A 24809-nucleotide genomic window follows, 5' to 3' on the forward strand; every position below is an offset into this window, starting at 1 on the left:
GCCAAAGGAGGTTTTTCTGAAGGATATTTTACAGTTTCCTGCAATTGTGTTTATTAACTTACTATTTCTACCATTTATTCATTACTTTTAGCTAACTATGTCTACCATTTATTCATTACTTTTAGCAAATCATTTCAACTGTTTAGTCATTACTTTTAACTTACTATTTCTACCATTTATTCATTACTTTTAGCTATGTGTTTAAAATTCCGTGCTTGCACGCTAACTAGATTTTTAAACACTCTAAATTATCATATAATTTTGATTATGTCTGCACATAGACAGTATATTTGCACTATATACATGCATATATATATGGCCTTAGTTATATTAATGTGTATAACTTGTGAATTTTGTGTCTTTCATTTCTTATTTTTATTTATTTCATATTCCCGTTGGGGATCAGTCTCATCTAATCAAACGTCATGTTATCAACAAATATGCAAAGTGTGAGGGATTAACATAATGACTCTACAAAAGGCCACGCATCAGTTCAAAGAGTGTGCACAAAAAACAATATAATAATGCAGACACTTTTTTTATTTCTTCTTTTTTTCCCTCTTGTAGTTTACTGACCATTTGCGCTGTATGTTACACCAGCTTAGTGTGGGTAGAAGGTTAGAAAGAAAGGAGGAGGACTTTTATCTGCGTTAGTATGGACATTGTTTAAATAACTGGAGGTGCTGCTTGGCCACTGCCTCCTATAGCACGTTCCCAGGTTCTGAGGTCTAGTGACAGTGGGAGAGTCGGGGGAGGGGAGCTAACAAGGTCTTATCACAGTGTATTGCCGCGTTCTATTTACCTTGGAACTCGGAAGCCGGAGCTGGGAATGACGTCATACCCGAGTTGAACGCGTTCTATTTAAAAAGTCGGATTTTCATTGTTTTCATTAGCTCTAGTCCGGTTAGCTATTGTTAGCAATACAAGTTGATAACAATGCATTACGCCGTTTTTTGTGCATGCAAACAGAGTAACAACATGTCCACAGATAGAAGTTGAACATGCCTGTGTGAACGACTGATTTAGTGACACAAATAAGACAGAAGTGCTTATAACTTTATGTTACTGCAGCTTTTCACAACTGTTGATACAGGGGGCAGCCATGTTGGATTTTGAACTCGGGCTACTGCGAGGTTGTACGAGTTCCGAGCTCGTAAATCCGAGGTCAGGGGGGCGTGTTTACGACTTTGACCTCGTTAAAACCCGAGTTGCGAGGTAAATAGAACGCGGCATAAGAGTTAACAACAGGAAGAAGACTACAGGAGTCAGCAGCAGTCATTAACACCACCTGTATGAAGGGATAAGAGCTGCTTTTATTGTAGAGAGATTAGCCTGGAATCCTGCTGCGACACAGAAAACAATAGAGCTGCTACATCAGACACCTGGGAGTCAGTAGTGTGCGTTTATGACTACTGTGGTGTATAAGCATCAAAGTGTGTGCTTTAGGATATTTACTGTATGTCTGCCCATATGTATATGCACTTATAAAACTGCTTTTGTTAAGATAAATTGGATATCGGACACTTTCGTTTTAATGTAGTTTAAATGCATGCAGCGCACTAAAAGTCAAAGTAATACCTCTTTCACACAAACTACCAGGGTTGGGCTAGGGTTGTCTGATCAGGGTTCAACCCTCCTTTTGGAAATTCAAACCAAGCCAGTCTACGTGGGTATTTCCCTCGTCATGACAATTCAGAGCTCACCTGGGTCAACCCGGGAGCAATGCATAACAATTAAGAGCTAGAAATGGGCGGGGCTTTCACGTCATATTCAGTGAACAGCTAACATCACATACTCCAGTCCAGCTGTATACCAGCATTACTTATGATTTGTAGCTACTTGAATCTGTCATTGTACAGAGAGATAATAAGGCTTACTTCATGATTGATTTGCAGTGATTACGTTCTAAAGCACAAATAAATAACCATCAAACACTTATCAGATGATTTTGTGCAGAGTGATTTCTTCTCCTCTGCATATTTATTGCAGCACCTGGAAAAGGAAGTAGGTTGCTCTAGTATTGATTTTTGACTTAAGACAAGGGTAGAACATTTCTCTTTGTTTGATTTTATTAAAAGTAAAAGTTGGGCTTTTCTGTTGGCTTCACGACACATTTTTAAAAAAGACAAAGAAAATAATAATAAAGAGACTAATGTTACCGCAGCAGCCGCACTGAACTGCAGTCTGCAGACATCTTGTGCGAGAGAGAGGGAGTAAACGGTGGTGCAGAGAGAATTAAACAAAACTTATTTTCATACGCTTACGTTCTTATGCTGGGTTTTTACAGGCAGTTTTATTTGTAAAACCCTGCTACCGCTCTGCAAAATGCAGACTAACCCGGGAACCCACTGCCAGCGGACTGTTTGGAAATGAAAAGAGAGCTTTTGAAGGGAAGAAAAAAAAAAAAAAAAGAAGAGTTAATTTTTAGCAGACTAAAGAGTTGAAACAAACCTGTTGTCCTTGTCTCCGTTCCAGAACACAGCGCTGTGTCCCTGCAGCTGGGACAGGAAGAGCTGCGAGTGGCTGTCACAGGGCAATAGGTACCTGAGGCAAGGGAAGCTGGGCTCCTGCATTTGCCTCACACACCGCATGGCCACCGGCCTCTGCACACACACACACACACGCACAGAGGGTAACTTTAATATGCTGTTTGACAGATTTTTTCTTTAGGCAAGAACTAATTTCATTAGACTTAATCACTAATTACATTATTGTATGTTTTTTTTATTTAATACAACTGAAATACAATCTAGTTTAGCCTTTTGGCTGTTACTCGATGTCAGTCAGAGTTTATATTTTATGGGTAGCACTTCAAATTACGGCCTGGTAATAAGATGGTAATAGTGGGGTAACAGTGTGATAATAAAGAGGTAATAACATGTAATTACCAAAGTAATAATTGGGTAATACATCACAGTAATAAGATGTAATACTGGGGTAATAAGGTGATAAGAAGGTAACAGATGTAATAACATGCAATTACCAATGTAATAAGTAGGAAAGGGTTTGATAATAACCATATGTATATCTGGGTAATGCTAATAGTTATATTTAATATTGTAATAACATGGTAATAATGGGGTAATATATGTTGATGTTTTCACAGTATTATAGACTACTATCAGCGTAATACCTTCCAAATTAGATAACACTTCTTGGAATTTAAAATTGGTAATTACCATATTATAATGCTGAAATTCATCCAGCCTTTATGTTCCAAACATTTTGCTTTTGTTTCAAGGTAATACTTTACAAATTATATGTTTAACCTTGTGACTTCTTACCTGGAAACACGTCTGGTAGTTTCTGTGTAACAACCATGAATCAGTGCTGCAAAATGCAAAACTGCCTGTTTCTATTGTATTACATGGTAATAATAGAATAACAGAGGTGTAGAGATTACCTGGATATGCATCTGGTAGTTTCTGTGTAATTTCCATGAATCAGTGCCGCAAAATGCAAAACTGCCTGTTTCTATTGTATTACATGGTAATAATAGAATAACAGAGGTGTAGAGATTACCTGGATATGCATCTGGTAGTTTCTGTGTAACAACCATGAATCAGTGGTGCAAAACATGCAAAACTGCCTGTTTCTATTTTATTACATGGTAATATTAGATTAAACAAATCATCCAAAGGTGCAGAGATTACCTGGAAATGCATCTGGTAGTTTCCAGGTAATCTCTGCACCTCTGTTATTCTAATATTACCATGAAATGTGTCTTTTCCTGCATGCACGTAATCCTGTGCAATCTGACCAGCAGCTACACACCTTCCACCATCAAGCACTGGAGACTGGGATCGTTGCAACTCAGTTTATTTGACTTAGAAAGGGTGAAACTGGGAAATGAAACACAATGACCAGTTACTTTTGCATTTTGCAGCACTGATTCATGGTTGTTAAACAGAAACTACCAAAAGCATTTCCAGGTAATCTCTGCACCTTTGGATGATTTGCTTAATCTAATATTACCATGTAATAAAATAGAAACGGGCAGTTTTGCATGTTGCACCACTGATTCATGGTTGTTACACAGAAACTACCAGATGCATTTCCAGGTAATCTCTACACCTCTGTTATTCTAATATTACCATATAATACAATAGAAACAGGCAGTTTTGCATTTTGCGGCACTGATTCATGGAAATTACACAGAAACTACCAGAAGCATTTCCAGGTAATCTCTACACCTCTTTTATTCTATTATTACCATGTAATACAATAGAAACAGGCAGTTTTGCATTTTGCAGCACTGATTCATGGTTGTTACACAGAAACTACCAGACGTGTTTCCAGGTAAGAAGTCACAAGATTAAACATATAATTTGTAAAGTATACCTTGAAACAAAAGCGAAATGTTTGGAACATAAAGGGTGAATGAATTTCAGCATTATAATATGGTAATTGCCAATTTTAAATTCCAAGAAGTTTATCTAATTTGGAAGGTATTACGCTGATAGTAGCCTATAATACTGTGAAAACATCAACATATATTACCCCATTATTACCATGTTATTACAATATTAATATAACTATATTACCATTAACCAGCGATACATATGGTTATTATCGAACCCTTTCCTACTTATTACATTGGTAATTGCATGTTATTACATCTGTTACCTTCTTATCACCTTATTACCCCAGTATTACATCTTATTACTGTGCTGTATTACCCAGTTATTACTTTGGTAATTACATGTTATTACCTATGTATTACCTCTTTATTATCACACCGTTACCCCACTATTACCATCTTATTACCGGGCCGTGATTTGAAGAGCTACCATTTTATGTATTTCTAGGATTTTAGTTTTTTTACCAGTCGCGACAAACAAACAAGATTGGCTTGTTTATTGCTAAGGGGGGGTTTCTACAGGTTTCACCAAGTCATATTTAAGACTTTTTAAGACATTTTTAAGACCATTATGAATGACATTTTAGACCTATATTTAAAAAAAACTCAGATGTCGGCCGCCCAGATAGCTCAGTTGGTAGAGCGGGCACCCACGCCGACACGCTGCTTTGTTTAAATTTATTTTCCACCACGAGCACATAGCGACAAACACAAATCAACAGAGAACTCAGTAATGAAACATTATCTAACTAAGTGTATTGAAGCGACTCTGTTGTAAAGGCTAACGGTGCTCGGTTAGCATAATGACATCATGTTAGAAAGCACAGCCGAAACAATTTGTCATAAACTAAGTAACAATAGTGTTAGCCAATATGCTATCGGCATTGATAACTAAGCCAAACGGTGCTGTCACTACTATTTTAGTGATTTATAAGCAACCTGTTTTTTTTTGCAGATTGTCACGTTACTGAGAATACAGCTAGTAGAAGGTAATATATGAAGTTGAAGCTAACTCTGACAGCTGTAAGGAAGCTAACATTAACTTTAGCTGTCTCCATGAAGCTCCCAGCTAAGCTACTATAACTCGCGAGTTAGCAAACAAGAACGAGCTAATAATTAAAAAAAAAAGCAATTTGGCTCGGTGGATGTGGATTTTAAAGTCATATTTCCCATCCTTCTTCCAATTTCCAACCGCAGCCTGTCACTCCCCCTGTACTAACGTTACTCGGTACGTAACGTTAGCGCCGTGATCTCCGTGACAATGCCTTGTGTTTCTCAATCCTGCTATATTATTGTTCATCAGACGTGACATGACAAAAGGATTTCGTATTCACATGCAGGTAGGCCAAGGCAAGTAGAGGGAGATTAGCTAACGTTTATTATAATATATAATATAATATTTATAACAAAAAAATAAATAAATCACATTTGAATAGTAATTTCAGCACTCGAATAGTATTGATTTTTTTACTATTCGAATTATATTCGACTTTCGGAAGATTTTTGTTCACATTAGTCACTTAGGAAATATGGTCCGGGTTGAAAAAAACTTACAAAATAACCCTTTGAATACTGCCTAGCCACACAGTTAATGAGTCTATTTTACTACAAACCAGAGCAAACAGAAAAACTGCGTCGGCCAAATACATTTATGTGAACAAGAAGGGAGGCTCACCTTCTCAGGCTTGGTGTCCCAGCATTCAGTCATCATGCTGTGGAGGCAGCAGAACTGAACCTCCTGTGGACTGCCCAGCACTGGACGGATGCCTTTAGAGAGCTTCTTTGCTATCTGAAGCTGATGGTGTCCCAGCACAGGCCTCCGCCCAGACAGCAGCTCATACAGCACCATACCATAGGAGAACATGTCCACCTTTAGGCAGTGATGAGAGAAAAAACATGGAGCATCAAGGTCAGGTTTTGGAAGTATTAAGACCTCCAGTCAGCCTTGGTTATGTAATACATGTCAGGTATGTCAATTAAATGGATAGTAAGAAAAAGATGAAACTGAAATGAGTAAACAGTACATGTAACCATCGCAAGTAGGGCAGGGACGATATGCTTTTGTCGTTGTTGCGATTTTCATCAAGTATTGAGATTTGATAGTATTGAGTATTGGAATTTTCTTTTCCTTCTTTAACAAAACAAAAGATGAATAATACACTTCTAGAAACAATATATGATGAGACATTTCTAAAAACTAATTTTTCCAAGAAGAATGCACCTCATATGTCAGTCAGTCTCAGTCTGACATTTATTTCATTTGTAAAGAAGTACATAACATGGATTTTCTACATTTTCTGTTTTTGCTCCGTTTTGCTGGAAACCGGATATGATGTAGGGGCGTCAGTGGTAACGTAACAAAAAATATTTAGGTGAATCATTGCTTATATATATATATATATATATATACATACACACACACAGTTGTGTTCAAAATAATAGCAGTCCAACATCACTAACCTCATAAATCTAATTTTTTGGTAGAAGTGATATTTCTACATGGCAAATAATTTACTAGTAAGTGTTGTAGAGTCATAGAAAATCAATAGACCCAACAGTCATGACATGCATGCTGCTCATTCTGTGTAATTGAATCTGTATTTGAAAGGGGCATGTTCAAAATAATAGCAGTGTTGTGTTCAATTAGTGAGGTAATTGATTCTGTGAAGAAACAGGTGTCAATTATGGCCCATATTTAAGGAAGGAAGGAAGCAAATGTTGTGCATGCTGGTTATAGTGCATTTCACACTGAAATACTCAGCAAAATGGGTCGTTCCAGACATTGCTCTGAGGAACAGCGGACTTTGATTAAAAAGTTAATTGGAAAGGGGAAAACATATAAAGAAGTGCAGAAAAGTATAGGCTGCTCAGCCAAAATTATTTCAAATGCCTTGAAATGGCATCCAAAGCCAGAACGACGTGGGAAAAAAGTGTCAACTACCATTCGAATGGATCAAAGAATAGCCAAAATGGCAAAGGCTCAACCAATGAACAGCTCCAGGAAAATCAAAGAAGACTTAAAGTTACCTGTGAGTACTGTTACGATCAGAAGAAGGCTATGTGAAGCAAATCTATCAGTTAGAAGCCCCTGCAAAGTCCCATTGCTGAAAAAAAGACATGTACTGAATAGGTTGAAATTTGCCAAAGGACACATTGACTGGCCAAAGGAGAAATGGCGCAACATTCTGTGGACTGATGAGAGCAAAATTTTTGTTTTTGGGTCTAGGGGCCGCAGACAGTTTGTCCGACGACCCCCATGCACTGAATTCAAGCCACAGTACACTGTGAAGACAGTAAAGCATGGTGGTGCAAAAATCATGTTATGGGGATGTTTCTCATACTGTGGTGTTGAGCCTATTTATCGCATACCAGGGATCATAGATCAGTTTCAATACATCAAAATACTTGAGACATTTTTCAGTTTATACAGTAAATGTTTGAGTTTGTAATAGCCTAATATTCCTTTTTCTTCACTTTCTGTAAAGGTATAACACAAACGTGATCAATTTTCTGAATGTGCAGTGTTCCCAATGCATTGATATTATGGAATTAAAAGCTATTCCAAAGATTTTAAGCATTATTCAGTTTTTTTAAATACACTGCTATTATTCTGAACACAACACACTGTATATACAGTACAACTTCTAGGGAAAGGAATCGACTTTAACAATTGTTGCAAAATAAAATCACGATACATATGAGTTTTGATTTTTCCCCCACCCAAATAGCAGGGGATAATGCCAAAAAACTGTTTTTGAAAGATGAGGTGTAACTATACTCCTTTACTAACCAGCAGAGGGAGAAGGGGGGGAGGTGAAGGATCGTTGACTTTTACTGATAATGACAATGGAGACTTGCCAGATACTCCACAGCAATACAACTCTGGCTTATCCTGCTCTCCTCTTATCTTGTCGAGTTGATTTATCAGAGTGCCTTGTTGTTTTTCCCTCATTTGTAACTGACTCCAAAGACCACATTTGTTCATTAAGTGTGATTTAAAAAAAACAAACACTTATACTTTGTGTTTATAAAGTAAACACATACTCCAGTTTTTCTCCTGTCTTGTTCATCTCATCCTTGAAACCCATATCTGAGGACCAAAATAGTCGAGAGGATTCCCGTTTCTGAGTGGTCACAGAGAGTGATGGGGGACTCAGCCCCTATGGGACTTCCCAGAATAACTGCAGAGACAAACAGTTGTGCAATGCCAAATCACTGAACTACTTCTGTGCTGACATCACTTGGTAGTGACTCCAGATATACTTAAGGTCTGTGGTATGTTATGGAAAACTCTGGCTAATATTCTTATAAGGAAGTCCTCCTGACCTCAATCTGACTAGTCTAGCACCTTCTCACTCTTCATAATGTCTACCGTTTTTATCCCCGCTAGAAAGACAAAGACACCTGATTCTCTCATCCTTGTTAGTATTATGTAAAATACTGGAGGTATTAACTTATGTAGCATAATAAGTTGTATTGTATAAAGGAGAAAGCTGAATAGGATGACCAGGCAAACTCTTCCTTAAAGGCGTTTTGTCACAGGGTTGCGCGGTGGTGAAATGGCCCATTTGTGTGATGTCCTGTTGTGTTATTTAACCCCCCCCAACGTATCACAAGTAGACTTTATATTTCACAATTACCGATTGTAATTAATGGGAGGAGGCAAGGCGGGGTCAGTGGCTTGTTCATGGGCGCTCAATTTCCCGTTGATTGTGATGTTTAAAGGGAAGGTGCGTAGGTCCTGGCGTACGCCTAGTTTTATACATGTGGAAATTTCTGTGCGTGTGTACTTTTCAGGTTTGTGTTTGGTAGATTTTGTGCTCATGCCACCTTTTGATAGCGTATGAAAGCTGCTCAGTCTTTTTTACACGAGTCCCCGTGCGGTGTAAAACAACTTGGAGCTGGGGCGCTTGGGTAGCTCACCTGGTTGAGTGTGCACCCCATGTACATAGGCTCAGTCCTTGCCGCAGCGGCTGCAGGTTCAATTCCGACCTGCTGCCCTTTGCTGGATGTCATTCCCCCTCTCTCCCCTTTAATGTCTAAGCTGTCTTATCAAATAAAGGCCTAAAATGCAAATTTTACTATCTCCCTACATGTACATTACATATTCTTTGTACTAGTACTTTATACTGTGAACTTTTGCACATACCGCGGTCGATATTTTTGCACATTCCAGCACAGAAGTATACAGCTTGTCCACTTTAAAATAAGATATATTTTTTCCTATTTTCTATTGTAAATTCCTGTACTTTTTTATTATGTCTCTTGACTTTTGCACGGTTTATTGTTTTGCACCAAATCACAGAGAAATTCACTGTATGTGCAAACAGACTTCGCAATAAAACAGTTTCTGATTCTGAAGAGGATTAAACTTGGATTAGTTAAAGCAGGTTGAAAGAATGGGGCCCTGGCGGCGTGTCATGGCCACTGCAGATTATACTGTAATATATATATATTTTTGTTTACCTAATAGACAAACATTTCTAGACCACTCTCTTCATTCATTCATTACATTCAAACTACAATCAACAATCCATGTTTTGGATTCCTAATCTTGTCACTTAGTATTGTTGATATATAAACAAATGGCTTGTAGCAGCTTTTTAGTAGCGTTACTGTATAATATCAAGATCCTCAACCGACAAAAAACGACACGTTCCAATTCTTGCCAAGATACTCACTGCTGGCAAACACGTTAACAGCCATGAAGCTGTTTTACATTTATTTTACTGTTACCCTTTCTTTTTCCACCCGCTTCATCATTTATTCTCTCTCCGGCTTTGTCTGCATCCTATTAGAATAGTTAAACCTCATCGAAAAGTTCAATTAACTTCCAGGAGAGGAGGAAAGGTGTTTGATTGGCTGAAGTCAGCAGATTCTGTGGGAGAGGGGCTTATGAATAGAGGTGGAGGCGTGGAGGCTCTTTGAAAGCTTCCACTACAAAAGGAAGGGGCTAGTTAAACAGTAAGCCCTAGTAAAGCTAGCCTCCCCAAGGAGAGGAGGAGCCTCGGCCAGCCATATAGACCAAAACCCTGCTGTGGTCTGCACACAATCTCTTCTCCCACCTTCCATCACGGAGACGTTTGCAGGGCATCCCAACACAGCAGAGGAGCAGGGCTGTGGAAGCTTTTCTAAGGATTATTCATTATTTTCCATCATTATTATTCTTCTCTGCCTAAAACTCCCGCTACAACCTAAACCATACATGGTTTCAGGACTGGTCCAGAACTCTGCAAGGACCTCAGGCGCAACAATTGACCCACTTCCACCACTAGGTGGCGCTATAGCAGAAAAAACATGTTTGGCACTATAATTCCCACATTCAAAAACCATACAGTCATGTGAACAAATTAGGACACCCATGCTAAAGTTGACTAAAAAGAGAAAGAAAAAAAAAAATCACCTTTAGGAAATTGATCTTAATGCCTTAATTAAAAAAATGAGGAAAAATCCAATCTTTAAGGACACCAATTTTCTTTGTGAATAAATAATGTATCGTAAATAAATAAATGTTCTTCCTTAAAATACAGGGGGCATAAGTAAGTACACCCCTATGTTAAATTCCCATAGAGGCAGGCAGATTTTTATTTTTAAAGGCCAATTATTTCATGGATCCAGGATACTATGCATCCTGATAAAGTTCCCTTGGCCTTTGGAATTAACATAGCCCCTCATCATCACATACCCTTCACCATACCTAGAGATTGGCATGGTTTTATTTCAGTTAGCCTAATAGCTGGTTTGATTTGCATTGAGAGATGATGTTATGAAAAGTACCCCATGCCAATGTTAAATTGATATAAGAGAGCCCCCATGTTTTATGATAATAAAGAAGCGTTTTTTTATTCATAGGCTGTGTATTTGTGGTATTACATGGCCTGGGTCACATAACAGAGATATAGCCAAAAAATGTATCCTGGAATTCATTCAAAACTATAATTTATTTGAAAAAGTTATAAATAAATGCATGTTTTTAAATGAATTGGAATTGTTCCAGCTCTACCAACAGACATCAACAACCTCACTATACTCTTATACTAATCCTATCTGACTATACTGCTGCACACATCACTTAATGTGGGTTAAGAAGAGGTGGTCGGTACCTTCTCATCATACACAATGCCTGGTCGGATCTCAGGAGCCTGGTAACCCGGTGTGCCCTCGACCCCCAATGCCCCCTCATGGAAAGTTTGTCGAGAAATGCCATAGTCAGACAGTTTAACGTTAACTGGATCCTGCACCTGGAAGAAGATACATGAATTAGTGAACAAGTTAGATGATAGAAACAGCAAGCCTGTCTGCTTCCTTAGAAAACAGTGTTTGTTGATAAGATTCAAGACTCTATTAATAGTATTTTGAATGCCTGTCTGTCCTGATAATGTTCAGTGGTCTGTGAAAACAGCAGGGACAACAAATGAAACAAGTTCAGGACTCTATTGTTCTACTACTGAAGTCCGATATGTTGATATGTTATATTATAAATACATTAGAATATTGTCAATAAACCCAAATCAAAAATGTATATAACATAGCTTCTTTTATGGTAATCCATAATCCGCAACTAACGATTATTTTCATTGTCGATTAAATTATTTTCTCGATTAATCAGAAAATGTTAGAAAATGGTGAAAAATGTGGATCAATGTTTCCCAAAGCCAAAGATGACGTCCTCAAATGAGTTTCAGTTTACTGTCACAGAGGAGAGAAGAAACTAGAAAATATTCACATTTAACAAGCTGACATCGGACAATATTTAAGTTTTTTTTTTAATATAAAATGACTCAAACCGATTATCAAAATACTTGGCGACTAATTGAATAGTCGACACCTAATCAATTAGTCGATTAATCTTTGCAGCTCTAACCTATATACAGACCTCCAGAGACCACACCAGGATGTTGTCAGATTTGAGGTCACAGAAGATGATGTTCTTCCTGTGAAGGTACGCCAGTCCTGCAGCAATCTGATAGGCTACTTTGAAAGTAAGCATGTGACCAAGGGGCATGTACCTGGAGCCTACAATGAGAAAACACAACCTCAGTTCCACTAACACGGACACGGGCTTTGAGACCAACGTCAGGTAGGAAATGACATGATGCAGATCTCTGTACGTGCCTGTGTCTTTGTGCTTCTCCTCCAGCACGGTGTTGAGGCTGCCCAGGGGGGCTAACTGCAGGGCGAAGCAGAGTGGATGGATGCTGATGCCGACCAGAGAGACGATGCAGGGATGCTGCAGAGAGTGCAACATACTGGCCTCCTGGCGAAATTCAGAGAAGCTGCGACAGGCATCTGCGGACTGCAGATGTTTCACCATGGTGTCTGGGGCAAGAAAGAACGGAATGAAAGGAAATTGAAAAAAAGGGATACTTTCAAATGAAATACACCAAGAGCAGATTTGTGCCTGGATGAATTCTTCAGGATCTCATATTGACAATTTTTCACAAACCTTATCATACTTCAAATTCCAGCTGTAATAGGTCTACATACGTTACTGCATCGGTGTCCTCCTTTTGCTATCTATTATGTAAAAGGACTGTATTTATATAGCACTATTCTCGTCTTAACGACAACTCAAAGCACTTTAACATAGTACAGGAACCATTCACACACATTCATACACTGTGGCCGAGGCTGCCATACATGGTGCCATCTGCTCATCAGATAAACATTCACACACATTTACACTCGGGAGCAATTCGGGGTTCAGTGTCTTGCCCAAGGACAGGTAGGTGACCGCTCTGCCACCTGAGCCACAGCCGCCCCTTATTAACAATGGTGGTCCATGTGTCGCTTTGTTAGTATGAGGTGGTATATGTGTGACAGAATAATCTTTACACTTGTTAGCATTTTTGGAACTTTCATCCACATCTCAAGGTCTTTGCATGATTCTTCTGTTCAAGTCCATTTGAAGAGTCAAGGGTTACCATCCCAGCATATACCACCACCTATTAACATGGGACTGATGTTCCACACCTAGGTCATGCAATGAAGTTTGAGATAGTTAAATTAGCTGACGAAGACCATGAAATGCAGTTACAGCATTCCACTGCATACCACAGTGAAAATTACAGTGTGTGAAAAATTATTTTAGTTACCGTGAGGTTGGCATTACTTGCTGAGCTACAACGTCATTATCTGCAGTGTAAAAAACATTCATCTCGCAGCAGCTCACTTTTAGCCAGCATATCATATCATCTGTCACCAATTAATGTTGATTCAGTTGAGTAGCTTGATAACAGGCCAAAATTAAACTTGTCTGTTTTCTGGTGCTCTCTGCGGGGTGAGAGGAAAACTGCCACTCTTACCCCCTTTTCCACCAAATGAGCTCTGGTTCTTGAACTGGTTCCGTTCAGGATTCTTGGAACCTTGGTGCTGTCTTATGCTACATTTACATTGCTACATTCTGGTTTAAAAACGAATATCTTGCTACGTTTACACCTCACATTCATACTGCTCTGGCTATTCAGAGCCCCTAAACCGGAGAAATTTGGAAACACTTCTGACCCCATTTTGGTTTGGAATCTGTGGGGTTGTGTTGCAGTCTCAAAGGCCGCAAACGGAGACCTTTGGCAACACCAACACTGACGTAAATGTTTCGCCGCCTGATTGGGTCCTATCAATCATGATGTCTCGTTCTCTCAGACTAAGGCCATGGCAACTACCAGCAGCGGGCGGTGTCTACATGCTGCCTCCTGTTTATGCCCAGTATACGAGAATGTTGATGAGATATTTTGGTTTGGGCCTGTTAGTTTAAACGGAGATTAGTTCTTCTACTGGAGCTTAAAAACACATGTGCACAGAGATCGCTTTTTGCTCAAAAAAAAAACAAAAAAAAAAACATAGCAATGTAAATGTAGCCTTACAAACCAGCCTGCGTTTCCACCAGTTTTGAGCAGTACCATTGTAATCAAGGATGTGTCATCAACACAGGGCGCTGCACAATACACAACGGACGTACCAACCAGTAGTGGCAAGATGGCGGATCGCATTGATTACCTATTAACTAGCTTTTTTTTCCTGTTATTAACGATATTTGCTTTCATCAAAAAACAAACATGAATCACTATTATACTATTAAAGAGTCCACTGCACGCCCTTCCCGGTTGCATTTAGTATTGACACAGCAGCAGCTTTCAAAAACCCATTTAACAATTTCATAAAATAAATAAAAAAATAAAAAAAACATGCCTCTGTACCTGTGTCACTGCTGATGGTTTGCTGTCGACACTTCTTGAAGTGGAAGTGTTTGATTGCCACTGGCTGGTCACGATATCGGGCACGGTAGATGATGGTCCCACTGCCACCCTGGCCAAGGATGTTGTTCTCCTCCTCAGAGTACTCCAGCTGGGCCCTCTCCAAAAAGAGTCTAACACACACACACACACACACACACACACACACACACACACACACACACACACACACACACACACACACACACACACACACACACAGATAGGTTGGAAACAAACCTCCAGGTTAGCCAAACTTAATTAGAAGAGAAAACAACCTGAACAGTAACATTACCCAGACTGTTTGTATGTGTCCATCACACTTTATAGACGCACTTCCTGCTTCAACTCTGAATGACAACTGTACTTCCTGCAGTTGTGTGAACAGTTTCATTGCACAATGAGGGAATATCAGCAACATTTCAGGTGTACTCTCTGTCAGTTTGATCTCTAAATAAAGTTGTTTAGTTTATCTGGATAAACTGTTTTTTTTTAGTTTATTCAGGGCTCCCTGTAAAAACTGACAGCTTCAACTAATTTAAAGCTCAGTGCTGCCGAGTCCTGAAAAGACAGCACACCAGTACTCCGGTCTCTGAATTGGCTTAAAGTGTGTCATAAAATATCGTTTAAAGTATTACTGTCATGTCTACAAACCACCAACTGCTCGGGGCGCCTGTCCATGGGCAGCCCCCTCACTCTGACATCTCTCCAATAGTGCATGTATAGGTCCTGAGCATGTGTGTGTATTTCAGGCCTGTGTGTAATGTGTGTACAAACTGTAGGCTACAAACCAAGGGAAAAATGTGAATTTCATAACAAAGGCATGTCTTCTTCTTGTTCTTCTTCTAATTGTCAGATGCACAACAATTACAGAAGCAGTCATCACTGAAAATCTTAGGTCTCCCTCCAACAATGCTCATTAAAGTTGTATAAAACACAAAATCACAAGTAAAAAAAAAAAAACCTAAATGAAACAATAAGACATAAGGCATAAAATAGTACTAGTTAAAAGAAAGGGAAATATTTATTCATAATAATATTAAGATAAAAGTAATAAAACTCTACTCCAGTCCGCTGTGCGGTTTCTTAAAGGCCAAACAACTGAAGGTAGGTCTGCAGGAACATTACTGCCGTTTGCAGTTTGAGCTGACATTTGAATTTAATTACTAAATCTTTTCAATTAGCTGAATCATCCAAGGTATTTGTGTCTCACAGTCTTCATCAGCAGATGGAGTTTGTGACCCGGAATAGCCTGAATCGACTGCCAATCTCACAATCGAATCTTTGCAGAGAAAACGAGGATCATTGTTCTGTCCCCATCAGGAAATTAGTTCACTTAAATGTTTTTCTTCTCCCATTGCTGGCAGTGGTTTGTTCCACTTTTGTGTGTGTTCCTTTAAGAACTGTAGGACCTTTGCACCATGAGATTTAGTCAGGAAGTTGAAAGTGAGAAGGACGCAATATTTTTTTTTATCACTATGGCCACGCCAAGACCTGCCCTTCAACACTACTATTGACTTACGCAAGGCAACGTAACCTGATTTGTACAGGTCCTATCGCCTGACCAATCAGCTATCCTAACCTTAACCACTCGAGGTGAAATGCCTAACCCCAACCAATCAGGTTGCTTCGTAGGATGGGTCTTGGAGTGGCCATAGTGGGATTCGTCATTTTGTGAGCAGGACAGCCTCATGGTTTGTGTTATCATCTCTCCATACTATCCGCTTCAATCTTCGACGTTCCATGCCTTTGGTAGCATTCTCGGTATGTGAAGTAGATGCTGACATACTGTTCTGATATCTCTGTTAATTATTGTCAGTAAGTTTAATGTGCAATATGTATATTTTTGATGATGATTGATAGCTCATATTAGACTGACAGTGTGTTTGCCACTATTATCTTGGGTTGTGCCACATGTAAGTATATTTTAGTTTATTTAGATAAACAATATAGGTTATATTACGTACACTGCATAACAATACATTACATATTTCCTTTATTTCAGCTTACATTAGCATTACATTACGTTAGCTACTGTATATACTACCGCATTACAGTGACGTGTAGTTATATTGTTTTTACAATTATCATTGTATAATGTCTGTGACTCAACAATATGTAAGTAAATCGTCATTGTGTTTCATTTCCCAGTTTCACCCTTTCTAAGTCAAATAAACTTTTACGAGTTACGACGATCCTAGTCTCCAGTGCTTGATGGTGGAAGGTGTTTAGCTTCTGGTCAATGTCGGATTTTACATAGAACTACCGGTTTCCTCCCAATAAGTTAATATACAGCCTATTGTGATATAAATATCAACATACAGTGCTGTTAAACTAACTTTACGTTTAACAAATTTGAAAAGAAAGAACCATTTAAATAAATCTTCTTAAAGTGCCTGAATAAATCCAACCACTCCATGACAGATTTAATTTTCACTATCCCCGATCCGTGACCGATGGAGGAGCATCTTGGGGGCAGGGATTTAAATCTTTAACTGAAAATGTCTGGGAAAAGAAAATGTAAATGTCGTGAATGCGTGCATTTATGTCCCAGTAATGCTTATTACTAACTTAGCTCTGGGGAGCTTATTCCTCGAGTCCTTATGTTTTCTCGCCTCGCAGTTTTCCTTGGATTGGGGTGGCCTGAACTGCTACTACTATTACTTATAGTCAAAGTTCCATTATCTTTATTGTGTTACTATAATTGCCACTGTTCATTATATCAACTGCTATAATTATTATGAATCATATTTCTCTATATCTGTATATATATCTGTGCCCACAAAAAGACTGGGTCTGTCCGAGGTTTCTGCTTAAAAGGAAGTTTTCCTCGCCACTGTTGCACTAAATGCTTGCTCTTGGGGGAATTGTTGGAATTGTTGCGTCTTTGTAAATTATAGAATGTGGTCTAGGCCAACCATCTGTAAATTGTCTTGAGATCATTCGTTATGATTTGATACTATGAATAAAATTGAATTGAATCTTCTAGACCCCTGCACCACTTAATGTCAAGCCGCCCCCCCACCCATGATTCGATGGTCAGTTGACGACTTGACGATTCTGATTCGCCTATGTAAATTCTTATTCGGGGACACCACTAGACATTTGTCATTTATTCAGTTGTCATCTCCATGGGGCTAATAGGTGAACCCTGAGTTACAATTATTACATCAGACATTCAACATAGTTCCAGTCAACAGTTTGACCATTCTTTTTAAATCAGTGCTCAATGCATATTAAACTGTATGTAATCCTAGTAACAATATTGATTAGGGGTTTCACGATTCTCCAAATCCACGATTCAATTTGACCTTCAATTTTAAGGTCACGATTCGATTGAATTTAAACTTTTTTTATTTCAGTTTGAGTTTCTTAGAGTTTTTATGTAGCGCAAATTAATGCGCCATTTCTTTAACGACGTGTATCATTCAATTGTGCAATTGAATGCACATTTAGTTTTACTAGGTGCACCTGAAGGCACCATGAAGTCCTGTCGGAGCCCACATGCTTTACCTTCGTTGTTTGTTTCTATAAATCATTAGGCAACATGTTGCCACACGGGGACTTTAGGTAAGTCGGAGGATTTTTCAGTTCTGTTGCGTCTCTGTTATCTCTGACTACGGTCGTGGCCATGTCTGGAAAAGAGCAGCTGCAGGTTACCACAAAGCTAACTTTACCCTGTGTCTTTATATGCATGCTACCAGCTGGTGAAGTATGTTGGGTCTGTTGTTGTTTTCTCCGGACGTGCGCGAGTATGCGGGGGTGGGGAGAAAAATACTGGGGGGATTCGCTGATCCTGCTTTGATTTCATTGTCTAAATTGAAAGCTCATTTCGATCGATTATTGTGACAACCCTACTATTGATGCAAATGTCCATGGTTAATTATTAACCTGTTGTAACCTTGGGTTAAAGTGACCAAAGTCACACTATAGAAATAAAGTTTCGCTCAGACATAAAAGATAAATATTGGCCAAAACAAAAAGACTAATCTCACCCTAACGTGGGCACACTTCTACTAGCTTCCAGCTGTGAAAGTGGATGATAGTTTGTGGCATTTGTGTTTATACCAACATCCGTCATCCATTCTTTAAGAGCTTGAGTCCAATTAGCTGGAGTACTAATATTTGGAGGGGATGTTTAACTGTTGCAGCAAACATTTCCATGGGTCTGTGCCTCAAAGAAGCAGAGATATCCTCCACACACACACACACACACACACACACACACACACACACACACACAAATATTTATTCCAAAAGTTGAATGACTGGCGGTTACCCTTGAGCCCTGACAATGCATCAACACATGCTGTCACTGGCAATAAATCAGCTGAATCTTGTTATACAGCCAAAGCCCTTGGGAGCAGCTGACTGTCACTGTGTGTGTGTGTGTGTGAGTATGTGTGTATCCAACATTAATTTGTTAAGACACAGACCACAACAGTTTGACTAGTTGAGGGCACCAACACCGGCCAGCTATGTGACCCATGCCACTACATCGATGATGAGAGGAAAGGTGACAACCTTGCCGGTGGATGCTGTGGAGACGTACGTTGCATGTGTCCACGACAATGCACGCAACATTGTGGCTGCGAAACTGGTACAAGTCCACAGCAGTGGAATGCGTAAAGTATGTCTCAGCCTAGGACCTGGACCCGTCCCAGAACTAGGACTAATGACTGGTTAACGAGGGTCGGCTATCGTTCAGTCGAAAAAAATCTAAATTAGCTTCCCTAGTTTCAATGTATTTTTCAGTATGTTTCAATGAGAAAAAAACAACGGTTACAGTGTTGTTTAGCTCGGCAAGATGAGAAAGTATAGCATCAGTTGCTAGGTAAAAGTTGATAACTGATGTTGGATTGATTATTTAGAATTTCCTAACCTAAGATATGATAGGATGAAGTGAGATAAGATAGGATTACTAAAGTTAGTTCTTATATCTTAACTTAAGATAGAAAGGTCTGTAATACGGACGCTGGTCTACACCAGCAGCGTAGTGAAAGTTGTGCTGTACACTCAGAAGACAACACTCAATTTCTTCCATAAGTAGGAGCCTTGAAGTCCTGAAGCCTAAAATGATGCTCTGGGTCGCAGTTATGTACACAATGTATCAGCTGTTACATGGCCTGTGTAGACAGATAAAACAGAAGCTTATCTGTTCTGTCAGGTGTGTGTGAGACGGTTGACTGAAAAGCGTGTCTGAAACCTTTCTATTGTAATGTCTAGCGCCCAACCAATATCAATTTGTTAAATTGTTTTGGTGCATTAAATGGTGAAAGGTTACCGTGCAGGGAAGTCTGTCATGAAGAGTTCTGGGACCAACTCCTGGAGGGGGACTGGCTGCTCAGGGTGCTGAGGACAGATGATGTGATCCTTCTCCACTGCAGCTAGCACACAGTCCTCCATGTTAAAGTAACAAACCCCTGCTGCTGGTCCTCCTCCTCTGTCAGCTCCTCCACGCGCTCCTTTCTCTCCGACCAGGCCGGCTACGAGCTCGGACGGCTTCTGTTGGCCCAGTGAGGCGCAGAGGGGACAGGGCGCATACTGCTCTATGAGGAGACTCCCATCACTCTCACTGGCTGTCAAAGCTACAAGAGAGGACACATAGATAAAATACATTTACATGATGTGTTGTTTATGGGAGAGTTGAAAACTGGACAGATTGGTACATAGAGTCAGGCCAGTCCCAGTTTACCCAGGTAAACTAAGTCACTTAATGTGACTAAGTGATGGAAGCAATCCTTAATTTCAAACCACTTGGGTACGTGTATTCCAATATTGTGAATCCAGATCCTGTAACTTCAGGCATGTTGCTGATGGGGCGGCGGGAAGCCTCCCCTCCTCAATTGACCTACATGCCTGATTTCCCCACAAGAAGAAGGTGGTGAGTGGCGACAAAGCCAAATGATGGCAGGCCACTTTTGGATGCCGTTTATAAAGCTAGGTTTGGTTTGCCGTGGTGTTTTCCAGGCGCGAGGTGTGCGAGCCATAAAATGACGTCACCACAGCTGTCGTTTCTAGCACACACTGTGCTTTCAGTTCAACATGGTCGGCTGGGAACCCTGGTCGAGCAGCTTTGCCTCTACAAACATCTGTACAGCATCATGTACAGACCACAGGGAGTCAAAGAGCCTAAAATATGTGGTCAGAGAGAGACACCACACTGGGAAAAGAAGAATCATTTTGCTGGACCGTGTGGAAAAAGATGAGCGATCGTTTTGTCAAAGCATGGAAAAGAGAGATCCTCTCTCATGGAAAGAGTGTTCTTAACAGTGTCAAGATAAGATATTGTTTAGATGGACTCCCAAGTAGTAAATTATGCTTCAAACTGTTTAAGGACAATTAAGTATACCACATATTATACAACAATTCTTTAACTGTATCTGTGTCATATATAAATATGTCATCACCCCAAAAGCAACATTACTTGACTGAGCAGGTTAAAGAAAAACTGAACCATAAATAATTCACTGTTAGTTACACTTATACAGTGAATTATTTATGGTTCAGTTTTTCATATTATAAATATGTCTTTTCATACAGACATATTTATCTAATATAACCATTGTGAGCTTTAAATATAAGAAAATAAGTCAAAATGTCTGGCTACTCTAGGGTGACCAGATGTCCCGATTTGACCGGGACAATCCCGATTTTGAATTGAGTGTCCCGAGTCCCAACAAAAGCCTGGCGGGACGCTAAAATGTCCCGATTTACACCAACCATTATGACATTGTCCCGGTTGTCAGCGATTACATAGCCGACGTGGTCTTATTATAGCCCGATCATTAACTAACACATGTAGAAAGACTAATAAAGCGTCCAGCGTATGATTTTAACATGTGTGTGTGTGTGTGTGTGTGTGTCAGTCAATTGTAGCGGTCTGCATAATCTGTGCAGTCAGTGTTACAATGTAGGCTATATTTGTAAACATTGTTGCAATGCCTCTTCTTATCTGGTTAAAACAAGACAGATAAGTTATCTGTCTTGTTTTAACCAGTCCCTCCAGGTCCGCTGAAAAGTCAGCGGACGAGCGCTGGGTGGAAATGGAGACATTCTAAAACGTGAAAAAGCTTAACGTGGTTTAATGTACCTAAACAATGATCACCAATTTTCTGTCTTAAATAAAGCCCATGAGTACCGTGGAGAGTCAACCCACAGCCGCTCCGCTGTCCTGCTGAAAATGGGAAGCAGACACTCGTCACACGGGCCAATTTGGCTGACACCTGTGCATAATTTCACAGTAGGCTTTCAGCCAACAAACTGATTCTTGAGCAGATTCACTCCTCTAACAAATATACGGAATGAATGTTTCCAAAAGGGAAGCTATCTGCTCTATCAAATGAGATTACATTTGTGTGTGTGTGTTGCTGGTTAGAATAACACTGGTAACACTTTACGGTAAGGGTACATGAATGATCATTAATTCATGCATGAATTAATTGATGTAGGCTTATGTATTATTATGCATTATGTAATTAATGATTTATGTGTTACTGCATTCCTTAATATCCCATGAATCATCAGGAATAGTCTGTCATTCGTGACCTCATACATGAGCAACACAACTAAAGCATTAGGTACGTGGGCACATCCTTATGAATTATGATTTATTAAGCATGATCATGACTATTTATTTTTCTGCAAAAAAATGTGGTCATCACTGCGCAAGTTCTGATTTGAACACAACTTGTGCATAATGATGTACCCACCTTACCTAATGCTTTAGTTGATGTGTTGTTCATGCATGAGGTCATGAATGAGAGGCTATGAACTCATGTCAATTCCTGATGATTCATAAGATATAAATGAAGTAATCCACAAATCATGAATTAATTCATAATTAATGTACCCTTACCATAAAGTGTTACCATAACTTTAGGTTAAGCCTGTGGCAGCAGTTCCAGATAATTCGTTTAGTGCCATGCAATGAAAAATACCTTTTCACAAAGTTTTTCACAAGTTCAGTGGGTGCATTTTCCAAAAGCATTCTTTAATTCTGAAAAATAAAGTTGGTCCCACACGAAACTCACGCAATATCTTTTAATAGCCTATTATTTCGTAGATATGTAGGCTACATACCAAGAAATTTCATGAATATTAACTGAGATACCCCGTTATGTTGTGAGCAGTAGGCCTGCATGTGCTGTTGGCAAAAGTGTGTCTAATCTGTCTGTGTCTGTGTCTATGTCTGACCTGGGCTGGCACATGTTCACGTTAAAAAGCGTGTGCGTGCACGAGCACTACGGTCACCTGCAAAGTGTCCCGGTTTTAGTTCCGGGAAATCTGGTCACCCTAGGCTACTCCCTTATTTCACTGGTTACTCTAGCATGGAAACAGAAGTTTTTCTGTCCGTGCAGAGTCTCTCTTTTACAGGGCTGAGCATCTTTGAAGCTTTAATATTGGTTCCAATATACCTGACTTGGAAAAGATACTAATACAACACTGCTTTTTGGCAAACTATTATTTCTTCATTTAATAAACGAGTCAAACTTGTCAGATCAGACAAACGGCTATACAAACTTTTAAATAATCAATTTGAACACAGAATGATATTAACAAAACTTTGATTTAAATCAGGACAAAGACGAAGAATCTGAGGAAGTATTGAGAGCTGGAAGTCAGCACTCAACAGCGAGCAGTTGCACTGACCAGGGAACCACTGCTCAATCAGAGAGTTGACGTTGTCTGTGATGAAGGCCATGGCAGAGAAATCTCTCACGTCTGACTGGCAGATGATCTTTATGCCTCCACTCTTCTTCCTCTTCCAGTTGACATCCGATGACTCCACGCTGTGGAGACACAAACGAATGGCACTGCCTCATTTCACTGGAAGTCTGATCTGCTTTCACCAACTCACGACTCACAATGTATACACCAGCTTATGTGGAGCAGCAGGAACCTTTGAGGCAGTTCAACGTTCATTTACTCATCCCTTTTATTAGCTGCATTTCTTTTAGATTTTCTGAACACTGCATATTTTAGTCAGTCGGTGTTTTGTGTGTCTCATTTTGTACATTAAGCTTCATAGTAATTTATAGATTGAGGGAAAACTGTGATAGATGGAGAACCTGGGGGATGGAGCCTAGTCAGCCCTCAAGAAGACATGGGAAAGGGATCTGAATATTACACTGGATGATGAGGAGTGGGACAGAATCTGTAGGAATATTAAAACTATGTCACACGATGTGAGGATGCGCCTCATTCAGGTCAAGATTATGCAACGCTTCTATTGGACTCCCTCCAGATTGTTTCGAATTGGTCTGAAAGACACACCAACTTGTTGGAAATGTAAGACAGAGGACGGCCAGTTACTTCAAGTCCCATGGTCCTGTGATAAGGTCCAGGAATTTTGGACCGGGATACATGATAACCTATGTCTGATTGCAGGGACCCAGGTTCCATTTAGCCCATTTGTTCTGGGGGATGGATGTTCATGTTGTGAGCTGTATGTTCTGTGTTCTGTAATAAAACTAAATAAAAACGGTTAATCTTAAAAAAGAAATGGGAGATTATGTGCACTCCTGGAGTACAATATACTCTGTCTATATATATATATATATAAAAAAAAAAACTGAAACCGATTGAGAACTGAAAATGAAAATGTAAAACTTGGAGTTATTAGCAAAGAAATTAAAATACTGCAGCTTGAAAATTTAGGTAAATATATTGCATATAGGCAGATCTAAGACATTAAGACACAGAATAATGTTTGGTGTATATTCTGAACAAAGATAGCTTGTTCTTAATGTTCAAGCCCTTCTCAAAAAGACTATTTCTCAGAAATCCCCTGTAATGTTTAGGTTGAACTGTGGAACCTACATCCTGTCAACCAGTATGCCATTGAAGTTGATTGAATATTAGCTCCCACCTGCTATTTGGTTTTTGACTCAAGTCTGTTTACCCCAATTGAGAACTGGCTCCTTTCTGAAGCTTTGAATCTAACTGAAGCTCCACACTCCACACTCTTCTCACACTCTTTATTTCCTCACTAAAGCATGTCTCATTTGATTACTTTCCTTCTAGCCCCATCTCTGACCTGAGGTAACCTCCATCAAAAGTGACCAGCAGCCCCTCCTTCCAGTATATGGTCTGGCTGCGTCGGACTCTGAAGGTGCTGCAACGGTTCCTCTGCTGGGTTCCAGCAAAGCTGTAGATCACAGAGTTCCTGCTGCGCTGGCTCCTGGTGTTTCTTTTGGGCTCAAATGACTGCACAA

General features: G+C 39.6%; 1 protein-coding gene across 3 annotated transcripts in view; it reads right to left on the reverse strand.

The window, feature by feature from the left end:
* lrrk1 (leucine-rich repeat kinase 1) overlaps nucleotides 1–24809 on the reverse strand; it is a 97454-nt gene that overhangs the window by 15195 nt on the left and 57450 nt on the right. For all 3 annotated transcript variants that reach the window (XM_078257203.1, XM_078257114.1, XM_078257029.1), the window contains exons 23-31: nucleotides 24632–24801; nucleotides 23245–23384; nucleotides 19877–20180; nucleotides 14557–14726; nucleotides 12476–12679; nucleotides 12237–12376; nucleotides 11464–11601; nucleotides 6036–6230; nucleotides 2452–2603 (exon numbers count right to left, since the gene is read on the reverse strand). In XM_078257203.1, the coding sequence (XP_078113329.1) occupies nucleotides 2452–2603; nucleotides 6036–6230; nucleotides 11464–11601; nucleotides 12237–12376; nucleotides 12476–12679; nucleotides 14557–14726; nucleotides 19877–20180; nucleotides 23245–23384; nucleotides 24632–24801 (1613 nt within the window). The remainder of the gene's footprint in view (nucleotides 1–2451; nucleotides 2604–6035; nucleotides 6231–11463; nucleotides 11602–12236; nucleotides 12377–12475; nucleotides 12680–14556; nucleotides 14727–19876; nucleotides 20181–23244; nucleotides 23385–24631; nucleotides 24802–24809) is intronic.

Source organism: Sander vitreus, chromosome 1 (assembly GCF_031162955.1).
Source record: "Sander vitreus isolate 19-12246 chromosome 1, sanVit1, whole genome shotgun sequence".
NCBI lineage: Eukaryota > Metazoa > Chordata > Actinopteri > Perciformes > Percidae > Sander > Sander vitreus.